The 11,679-nt window shown below is 41.2% G+C and overlaps 1 protein-coding gene across 1 annotated transcript; it reads left to right on the top strand.

The window, feature by feature from the left end:
* Positions 1–3,789: 3,789 nt before the first annotated feature.
* Positions 3,790–11,594, top strand: spred3 (sprouty related EVH1 domain containing 3). Its single transcript, XM_063493951.1, has 6 exons — positions 3,790–4,033; positions 5,982–6,147; positions 6,306–6,474; positions 6,555–6,616; positions 6,744–6,902; positions 7,406–11,594. The coding sequence occupies exons 1-6, from the start codon at positions 4,023–4,025 to the stop codon at positions 8,408–8,410; spliced, it is 1,572 nt and encodes a 523-aa protein (XP_063350021.1). The 5' UTR covers positions 3,790–4,022; the 3' UTR covers positions 8,411–11,594.
* The last annotated feature ends 85 nt before the right edge of the window (positions 11,595–11,679 follow it).

Below are 11,679 nucleotides of genomic sequence, written 5' to 3'. Positions count from 1 at the left end.
GGTGCATTTGGAAGTGAAACAAAAATAGAATTACTGATTATTAACCAAGGGTACAAAGGAAAATATAAGGAAGGGTAAAACACTTGAACTTTTATCTTAAGGGTAAGATTGTGTCCTAGTTACTATCACGTAATTATTCACATTTTATTAATGATAGCCAGATTCCTTATGTTGAACGTATACCATACCATACCATACCACATGTCTCCTGTGCACTTCTTTTTCTTTGGGTGCTAAGCATGTTTTGGTTATGCTGACATGCCAGAGGTGGCGTCGGATATCTGACTTCAGAGCACCCAGCAACTGGTGATGATGCAACTGATCAAAATATCCATTCAGTTATTCATTATCCCTTTCAGCAATTATGAAAAAAGATTTAAAAAAAACTATTTTTCTTTTATTTTTGGTATGTTGTTTTTGTTTCATTGTACGACTCCTTTAATCCGCGATTGTTGGTTTGTTTGTTTTTTGTTTGTTTTGTTTTGGGGTTTTTTTGGTTGCTTGTTTTTAGGAGATGTGAATTGCACTTGGAGCTGATGCAGCTTGTGGGATTTGTGTTACTGGGTCAGCGTTTTGTGGTCACAGCCTTGTGAATCTTTTCATTGCTTCAGAGGGGCAAACTACAGGAATTGAGTCCATCAATCTGTGTATTGCTTCACTGCCATTGCTGGGTTTCATTTGATGTATACTTATTTTTCCTGATTGTATTAATTTGTAGGCCATTTAAGCAAATTAAGGTGTTATGCGGCCAAGTAGAGGTTTGGAAGAGCATTGTGAATAAGATATGTAAGTTTTGAATCATTAGTAACATTTTGTGTATTCAAATAACCTTAAAATTACAGATTAACCAAAAAACAAAATGAAAAAAAAAACTGTGGTTTCACGGTGGGAGTTTAGTTTTTTGAGTACTTGGATGTGTAATGACGCTGCCATGTTTTGTCATTGCCTTACTGTACACTTACCGGCCACTTTTTAAGTTACATCGGTTTGAATGATTCGACATTTGTATTAACAATCAATCTGTTCAATCCTTTAGGCATGGTTAAGATGACTTGCTGAAGTTCAAAATGAGCATCAGTATGAGGAGGAAAGGTGATTTAACTCACCTTTAATTAACTTGAGTGGTTAGGTATGGTTCTTGCTGTTGGTGAGTGTCTTAGAAACTGCTGATCTACTGGGAAATTCTCACATCCATCTCCTGGTCACAGGAAAATGGCAAGACTGATGATATGATATAGCATATAGTTAGGGCTGGATCAGGTGACCCTGAATCCTCCCTTAGTTATGCTGCAATAGACGTAGGATGCCGGGGGATTCCCATGATGCATTGAGTTTTTCCTTTCCAGTCACCTTTCTCACTCACTATGTGTTAATAGACCTCTCTGCATTGAATTGTACCTGCTATTAATCTCTGTCTCTCTTCCACAGCATGTCTTTATTATGTTTTCCTTCTCTCAGCCCAACCGGTCGCAGCAGATGGCCGCCCCTCCCTGAGCCTGGTTCTGCCAGAGGTTTCTTCCTGTTAAAATGGAGTTTTTCCTTCCCACTGTCGCCATAGTGCTTGCTCATAGGAGGTCATATGATTGTTGGTTTTTTCTCTGTATCTATTATTGTAGGATCTACTTTACAATATAAAGCGCCTTGAGGCGACTGTTGTTGTGATTTGGCACTATATAAATAAAATTGAATTGATTTGAATTGATCCACCCCCCAAAATTATAATATCTTAAATATCTGTCTCTGCACTGTTAATACCTCACATTTTGGCGAATAACGAGCTCATATTGTTGTTGTTGTTAGCAGTAGGTTATTGTTACTAAAATGAGTAAATTATGTCAAGGTTTAACATTAAATATGTTTTGGGTTAGCCTATTATCATGGAATATTTTTTCTAAACTAACTTAAAAGTGATGAAGACACATAAAACATAGATTAGTTTGTGATTGCGTCTGAGCCGTTTATTAAGGGACTGTCCGTGGTGCTGAAAACTAACCTTGGGTATTTAAACACAACATCTTCTACAGAACTACAAGAGCGAGACAGACCACTATCACCAAGAGAGTTGGCTTAAAGGGATTCGTTTGGTTACTCTGTGGCCTATAATAGTGTAAGTCCTTTATCTTGTAAAGTGCCGTGAGATTGTGTTTTTTGCATTTAAAAGAATTGTACATGTTAAAGTTGTGAGAACTACCTGTGTGTTTAAATCAGGTTATTTTGCTGATGTAACATAACTGAGCTTCAGGGATGAATGAAAAAGTAATCTCTTTCTCAACTTAAGAAAAATTTTCTTTTCACCCTTGATTTCCAAGAATCTGCATTGCAGGAAGCCACTGAGCAGCACCAAGCCCTGGATCTGACGCTTGTCTGGTATGTTGTTGTTAATTCACACTTACTTTTTTTTTTTTTTTTAAATCAAAATGCTAAATGGATTAGAGGGACTGAACGGACAGTAGAAAGTTAGGCTCACGCTATAATTTTCATTAAAGAGACATTAAAAACATGTGGCAGCAATGCCTATCATTGCCGCTTTACATTACAGTTCTCATTGTGGTATTTCTGCTTTACCTCAAAGCAGTCCAAGGACATTGTGGAGAATTGCAGGAATTTTAACCGAAAGAGGCAAAACATAGCTGGGCTACTTTTCTCAAACCTCGTGAGAAAGCAGTCTTTATGAATAGCTACAGTGCAGCATAATTTTTACAAGTGCATTTGGTGTATTTATGGCCTTAAGAGTTGAAAACTAAAATGATTAGTGGCCAGAGTGCCATCTACTCACATGGGGTAAATTGTACATTAAAAAATATGCATATTGTGTAACTTATAGGAACATCCATAGTGCTATATATTTTTTCCAAGTTCAAACAGTAGGCTGGTATATTTATGGCAGAAGAAAGTAATAAATTACCACAAAATAAAAGGTTGTCACAGTGCCATTGATACACAGTGTTAAGTGCCAGTATATATATATATGTATATATATATATATATATATATATATATATATATATACACTGGCTTATACTAAAATAGTAAATATGCATTCTAATTTTATTTTACCTGCATTTATTTTTCTTAGAAAACACTAGCGGTAAATATACGGCCTATATGAATAGCCACAGTGAGGTAGTATACAGTATATTTGTTGTTTAAAAAGTAACAGAAATGGTCATAAAGTAAAAAGTCACCAGAGTGTATTGAAACACAGCGTTTAACCCCAAATGCCTTCACATTGGGGATGTACCATTTCATTACGCTAAGGTGAATTGCTGTCCATGGTGCTGAAACCTTTGTGGATTCGCCAAAACTATGGACCTTGTAGTGGACTAAACAGTATTTTTGCCCTGCTTTTGGTTGCATATAAACTGTATATATAAACTATTAAAATGTAATTAATACAGACGCATATTACTGTGCCGGGCTTATATTTTAAAGGAACTATACAGTCGGATTTTATTTTACCTGCATTTCATAGAATTTCATAGAATTTAGTTTTCTCCACAGTTATCACGGATCAACCAGAGGTCATTGATGGTTTTACCGAGCTTTTCATTCACCACCCACGTCACTGCATGTATCAGCAACTCGGTATCATTATCAGCCATTTAAAATCACATGGTGAAAAACCCTATAGGCTAGCTAAAGCCGCGATGCTGTCAATGATTAGTGTGGATGTGCTGGCACAGGGCAGGTAGAGTGAGAAAAGGAATAAGAGAGGGAGTGATTTGGAGCGAGAGAGAGAGAGAGAGAGAATGAGGGAGGGAGGGAGGGAGGATGCTGCCAGCGGAAAATGGCTGCTGCAACCTCAAGCCTATCCTGATACACCGAAACGACATCAAGGTGGAGAGAGAGAGCGAGAGCAAGAGAGAGAAAGATTAGGAAAATGAGAGCAGATGGAGAGAGAATGTGAGCGAGCCTGAGTGTTTCCTGAAAGGAGGATAAAAAGAGAGAGAGAGAGAGAGAGAGAGAGAGAGAGAGAGGAGACCCTGGGGTGGGCTGCTGCAAGCGGCGGGCAACACCGAGCCATGGAGGGCGAGTAAGTCCTTACATTTTCATTTTTAACATTGCACATATATATTCAATCGTCCGCCAAAAAAAAAACAAAAAAAAAAAAACAAACGGATAGGAAAGAACGCCACCACCCTCAGTGTTACACCAGTATCATGCACTGTTATCACATTCGGTGCTCTACAGTTTAGCAGGCTACCGAGAATAAAAACACCATTACGTAGTTTTGAATCAACAGCATACACCCCATTTCCGATATATCCACGCCAAATTGTGATAAATGTCAAGCCACCTACATGTGGACCTGTGCTTTTTGGATGACTGGCACACGGCATGCACGCACAAAATTAACGAAATAACAACAATTAATGTACTGAGCAAACATCGGGTGCTATGCAGCAATTCAAAAACGAAATGCGTGGTTAGTGATTGGTAAAAACAAGCACGAAATCAGTCAGTGTGTAAAATGTATGGAGTGGGGGGGGGCGGGGGGGGGGGCGAAATATGGCGAGTTTGGGGCCAGCATCGCGTCATTCAAGACATGGCTACAGTAAAACGAGGGAGGGATGGAGGCGTTGTGATTTTTATCAACGTGTCTCGAGGTTTCATTATGATTTTTTAAAGCCAAACTTTATGAATGAAATGTGATTTTTCTCTCTCCCTCGCTCTCCCTCATTCTCACCCCTCCTCTCCTTCTTCCCTTTTCTAATCGGGCCCCCTCCCCCCATCTCTCGTTTCCTCTCCATCCTCTCACCCACTCGTTCGTTTTTTCCTCCTTCTCCTTCTTCTTCTTCTTCTTCTTCTTCTTCTCCATTCTTCCCTTTTCACACGCGATTGCATTGTATTTGGGACTAAAACATTTTTTGCGGCGAAATGTATAACGCGCAGTGCAGTGTCAAATCCAGTCTCGCTCCATCCCATTCATAAAAAAAATATAACATAATATCGGGGTGTGTTAATGAGTGCGTGCAGCAGGGGCGGAATGGAGACAAGGAGCGTCTTAAGAAAAATAATTGCAACAATTAAAATTCAGTGTGCTTTGAAAAATGACAAAAAGATGCAGCTGTGCATGCATTACAAACACATGTCGAACTGCAGTGCTGAATTATTCAGCCGATTTGGCGAGAGCAGCTTCTTCTTCTTCTTCTTCTTCTTCTTCTTCTTCTTTTTGTAAGAATGCCGGGCCTCTGATGGCGATGGGTGCGTTCATTGATACGTCTATCTTGGAAACACTCATTCTTCCTCCCTCCTCCCATTTGGCCACTTCTCTCCTCCTCAACCTTGGCGTTCTTTCTATCAATTTGCTCCATAGCCCCTTAATTTTGAGCCCATATAGCTCACACTATAGCTTAACATTCTAGCTTTAATTTTCAAACACTGCTAGCAGAAGAAATGCTTAAATAACACCAAGCCAGACTGATACTTAAAATTAGATTTACCGGCCACATGAGTAATTGCCTTAGCTATGAGTTACTGTATGATATACCTTTGAGTGGTCATGTTGCAAAGCCACGACTCATAGTCCAACTAAGCTGTCAGTTTTGTGGTTTTTGTGTGAATTTCTTTATGGAAACATGTGTGCTGGCATCAATCCTGACCCTGAAATCCTCACTCTGTACTGAATTTTTGTGTTCTGAAAGTTGATCTGGCTTTACCTGTTTTCACTTGAATGACTGTGCATATCAGTTGCTGCAGGTATTTGTGCTCATGTGTGTGCCAGTGTGTGTTTATTATTATAGTACATACCAATAAGTTTATTCTGTTCATCTGGACGTAGAGCTTTTTAGTCTCAGAGTGAAGAGAAGAAGTCACTTGGATGAGTGACAAAGTCTTTCTCCCACTGAAAAGGCTACAGCCAGATGAACAGAATAGACATTTTGGGATTTCCTAACCTGGATGATTGAGCATGCATCAAGACATTAGGGTACACTGGTTAATCAGCCATGGCCTCGGCTCACTCTTGGTTTCCCTGACAGTGTGCGTGTTCGTGCGGTGGTGATGACACGTGATGACTCCAGTGGCGGCTGGGTGCCCCTTGGAGGTGGTGGCCTCAGTCATGTGGTCATATGTAAGGGGCGAAGTCATGATGGCAGGGGACGGAGGGAGTACATCATACGTGGAGAACGGCTGCGAGATCGAGCAGTGAGTGTGTGCGTGTGTTATGCCTGTCTTTGGTGACACGTTGCTTGTCAACACCATCCAAAGACTGTAGATATATGCTGTCTTAAAACTTAAGGAAGGACTATATCTTAATTGGTTAACTAACTTCCTAAATTGTCTGGAATGATGTTTCTGTCTAGCCGGTGCTGGAGTGTGCAGTGCAAAAAGGGTTAGTGTACAACAAGGTGAACCCCATCTTCCATCACTGGCGAGTAGAGGATCGAAAGTTTGGCCTTACATTCCAGAGCCCTGCCGATGCCATCTCCTTTGAGAAAGGGCTTCAGACTGTCATAGACAAGCTCGACAGAGGTAGACATGAGCTGCGTATAAAATATGATTTATAGAAAATATGCAGGAAAACCTAAGTCATCTCTTTTTACATTTTCAAGGCTCTGACTCGCCCTCATCCTCCACGCCAGAAGAGGCCGACACTGAGGATGACGGACAAGCTGTGAGTAACCGAACAGGTTATTGTTTGACCACATATTGACTAAAATGGGTTTGTGTATTCTGTCACCTGACCCAAATGCAGTCATTGTTGATTTTTGATTTGCGGGGTGGCATGCAACCTCTATCAGTCTCATACAGGAAGTGAGTCGTCATCCAACAGCAGAAAGGAGATGCTTCCCAAACCCATCACCATAGTGACAAGCGAGTCATCGTCTACTTGCTTCGTGCGGTCGGAAGAGTTTAGTTTTGGATCCAGCCATGCTGTAACCACGCAAACACCTGCTCAGGTAGCACACCACCTCCTGCTCTAGCTGTAGTTTACTGACTATACCATACCACTGCACTGAGAATAACGTGCACATCTTGATATCATTTGTAACTGATTTTTCAGTTATTTGCACATCTTCTCGTCAATAAACACTTTAAAAGCTAAGTAATGATTTCTGCAGACAAATGCAACCTAGAAAGAGGTTTGTGAACTGTTTTAGATCCACAACACCCCCCCCCCCCCCCCCCCCCCCCCAAAAAAAAAAAACAAAACAAAAACAAAAACAAAAAAAACCCCATCAACTGTTTTGGTTGATTTTTTCCTCCTCTGTCCCCACTATTAAGTCCATGCAAGTTTATTTGTTGTACATCGAGAATGCATAAAGTGAGATTTTAACAGGTGTGGCCTTTTCTATTTCTTGTGTATGAATGTGGGATATCTGAGAAATGAAAACCTTCTATAATCACTGCCATAGTACACAATGTTCCTGACTCACTCTGTAATCCTACACCCTCTCCACAGATCCACACCAGGTCGGGCCAGCACCAGCTCTCACAAATGACGGCTGTGTTGAATCCCCCAGCGCCCCCGCCCCCACCTCCTGCTCCACCTACTCCTCCTGTAGGTCCCCCAGCCTCATCTCCCCTGTCCCCCCTCTCACCCACTATTTCATTGCTGGAGGAGGGAGACCTGCACAGTGTGGACCCTTGCAAAGACCTGTGGGGTTCTCGAGGTTATGAGGATTACAGACGGGCAGGGGCCACAAGGACTATGGTTGGGGGGCTGACTGGCGGTGTGGTTGTTGGTGGTGGAGGAAGCCTGCAGGACAAGTCAGAGCTGTGCGTGGTTCGCTTTGAGAAGGAGCTGGCGGGAGTGGGTTCGGCGGGCTGTGATGTGACTGTGAGCCTGGACAGTAAAGCCTCCCAGCGTTTATCCTCATCGTCACCCATCTGTATGTCCATGCCCAATGCTGTATCCGGCGTGTCCTCAGGTGCCGGTTCACCCCAGGAGACGGGTAAAGGCTCGCCGTCACCCTGCTGCATCCACACATCGCTGGCCACTCCCCGGTCGCGGACTCGTAAGAGAGGAGGAGGGGCCAGTAGTAGTGGTGACCCAGGAGTAATCTCTCCCGATGATGACAGCCCGTGCCCTCAGGCTTCATCGTCATGCTCGTCTCGCTGTGTGTACTGCCGCTCTGTTTTCAGTGCTTCAGAGAATGGGCGGGGCCGATGCAGAGATGCCCCAGACCCGGCCCTGCACTGCCTGCGCCAGTGGACCTGTGTGTGGTGCGCAGAGAGTCTGCTCTACCACTGCATGTCGGACTCTGAGGGAGAGTTCTGGGAGCCTTGTTCATGTGATGACTCAATGGGGGGCCACCCGCATCCCCTCTGCTGTGCCCGCTGGTTGGCCCTCCTGGCCCTGTCTCTCTTTGTGCCCTGCATGTGCTGCTACCTGCCTTTGCGCGCCTGCCTGAGATGTGGGGAGAGGTGTGGCTGCTGTGGGGGAAAGCACAAGGCAGTCCGATGAAGCCAGGCTTTTGGGAGGGAGGGGTTTCCTGGACCGAGGGGGTTTGGGTATTGAGAGAAGAGAGCATCCGTTAGGAAGCAGAAGGTTGGCCCTAAATAGGAACAGTGCTCTCAGTAGACCCAGACCTCTGGCCCGCCAAAGCCCCACAGCCTTCCGCTGCATTCGGCTCTTTCTCTTTTCAACCTGGGGCCTTCCTCACTGGTCCATGCCTGCTGTAGGTGCATTGCACTCAGACCAGGCTCTGTGGGAGTTATAGTGGATTTATTGAGGAGTGGCTGATCTAGAGTTAGCTGTCAGTGACTTTATCACAGAAAGAAGGTGGCAGAGGCAACAGTGAAGTGTACACTGTTTCAAATGTCCGTTTTTTGTTTTTTTTTTATTTAGAAAAAAAAAAACTCAAAAAACAAAAGATGTTTATATATATGATTGTTATAATTTTAATTGGTATATTTTATTAAATGTAAAACATATTGACAGAATCCCCAAATGGCACACACATTCACGTACTCACAAACATGAGATCTTGGGGAAGTTATTTGTTCCATGTTGGCCTGTTTATCAGTCAGATGAACAGATGTCACCCCTTACCTCTAATTTTACCTCAGATGTTACTAAAAACAAGGAAAGAAAAAAAGGAGAGATGTTTGGTGTGAATGAGCACATGGTGCATGCAGTCTTCAAGAGAGTACAAGCATCTGAGACCACTAGTGTTGTCCTTTGATTATACCGCATTATACCACAATGGGAGAAAGGTTATCAAATGCAAAGAGACAATTATTGTTAAGGGAAGTTGCAATGATGACCACCAAGACTTAAAAGTCATAACATGATTCATAATGATCCTTTGTAACCAAACACATGGTTACTTTTTTGTTTCCAAAAAGAAAAAAAGAGAATATGTGTCTAGCATTCAGCACCCTCACATTTGCACATACATGTATTTTTCCCATCTTCCCAAGTATTTTCAATATAAATCATAGAAATCCTCATATCCCACCACTGTACTTGTTGAATCAGTCAAGGTGCTTACAACTGAGGCCTCTGAGCGAGTCTATTCTACCTAATGTACACAGTGACTGCACTGTCCCCAAAGAAAAACAAAACAGGACCCCATGGTAACCAATCTGTTGATGTGTCTCAGCCTCTGTGTGAGACACCACCAAAAATTTAAGTGCAATGAACAATGTTTCAAAATTTATTTTTGTACCGGTTAGTCATGTTAGTATACACTAAGCAGTAATGGAAAAGTGTTGAAACTGAATACTGTAGTGTGTCGCTGTGCTCGACATCAAGCATAACAGAAAAACAGGAACACAAAGTTGTCTTTGAGCAGCAGCACGTAGCTCGCAGGTGCGACATTTGAACGCGTCTGCTGCAGACTGTTGACGCTGTGATTAGAAAAAGACATATTAACTTGAAAAAGCCAAATGAAACAGGCGATGCGGTTTTTATATTGCTTTAAGTGGAAGGTCAAAAAAGCTGCTATTTTTACGCTATTCTATTCAAACTTTCCCACTGCCTGTTGTCAACTGGAGTGGTTGCGTGATTTAGAAACAAAGCTCTAAGTTTCTGTACCACCCAGGGTGCGGAAGATTTTGTAAATTTAAAACTGGAATTAAAGATGAATTTGCCCCGAGACATTTTTAAAAATGTTGCTGGTGATGTACCTTGCATTTCTATGTTTTATTTTGCTGATTGGCAGGATACATGTCTACTTCCAGTTAATAACCAGGTGCATTAATAGTTCATTTAGACCAACAAATGGATTACTGGGACAAAAAAAATCCTTTCGTTTTTGTAGGAATTCCTTAGAATACAGGTACAGGGATATTTGTTTACAGTATGTCTTTTTGTTTCACCTTACAAATTGCCACATTGCATAAAAGACAAGCACACCAGTTCCACTATAGAAAGGTGCGTCACTTCCAAAATTAAATACAACAAGAAAATTTGGGCTTTTTCTGTTAAGTGAAAAAACTTAAATAAGGCCATAATGGTTATATAATACGTATTACATGCAATAAGCTTTAAGTCATTAAAAAAATCATCACAAAGTAAAAAAGATGTTGATTTTGCAGCTTTAAAAAAAACAAAAGTCAACAAATTTAAATAACACATGGAATGTACTGAGAATTCCAGAAAGGTAATACAAGTGTAAGTGATGGATATACCTTTTTTTGTATAAGGAAACCAGTGCTGACCAAGTTTCGTTGTCTCAAATGCAGCATCACCTGGGTGGACTTTAAATTATGGCAGAATGAACCTTTCAGAAGCTTCACCATATTATTTACATTTTAAGTTTAGCCAAGAATTTATCCAAAGTGACTTAAAGTGAGTGAAGACAGTAGGGTTCAGAGTCAGGACATGCAACTGCTGATGAACACAAGCCTCGATCTCTTGGTTATGGGACATTGTCTTTACTACTAGGCCAGCCTGCCAACATTGTTGGTCCTCTTAATTTTTTAATGACGCCCTGTCACAATGGCAGGAAATCCACACCCAGTCACAAGACTGCCATCCCCTGATTCAAAACCTTTGTCTTTCTCTCTCACACACACACACTCACACACACTCTCTCCACAAATCTGATAGATCCTCACACACAGACACACGTGTTCACTCGATGGTGCAGAACTAGTAAAGCCATTGCACACAGTTTGCTGCTTCTGGTTCAGAAATGGTGTTAGAGTACAGTACTGACAGTCATGCGATCACAATTGCAGGCCCCATTCTTACATCTTAATAAATGTGCCTTTTGATTTGAGTAATCAATAACTTATGATTTCTAAGTAACTCTGTATTAAGTACTATTTCCTTTTTTGGTTATTAATTTCTGCCAATGTGCATATTTTCAAATGTACGTATTTATTAGTTTCAAAGTAATTAATGAGATATTACCTGTTTATTTATTTATTGAGATATTTATTCTGATTCTTTATTTTTTTGAGACAGGTTTTTATCTTCTGTGCTGTCTTACTTCTGACTTTGTGCCAATGTGCTGCTTTGAGGTGTTACATATCGTGGGTTTGTATCATTATTAAACCCTCACTCTATATTTTAAAAGCGTTTTCTTCTTTCTCATGCATGTATAAAACTCACTGTGCCGTTTCCCAAACACTGGTTCAAATTGCTTTATAACTGTTCCATAGAGCTATGGAAGGAATCTTTTTTTTTTTTTTTTTTTTTTAAAGCCTATAAATGTATTCTTTTGTTAAACACACATTTATTTCTTGCCTTTGATTATTACTCAAATATTTATATTATATTTT

Source organism: Pelmatolapia mariae, linkage group LG14, assembly GCF_036321145.2.
Source record: "Pelmatolapia mariae isolate MD_Pm_ZW linkage group LG14, Pm_UMD_F_2, whole genome shotgun sequence".
Classification (NCBI taxonomy): Eukaryota; Metazoa; Chordata; class Actinopteri; order Cichliformes; family Cichlidae; genus Pelmatolapia; species Pelmatolapia mariae.
The sequence above is the reverse complement of the archived record's forward strand: the minus strand, read 5'-3'. Positions and strand labels throughout refer to the sequence as shown.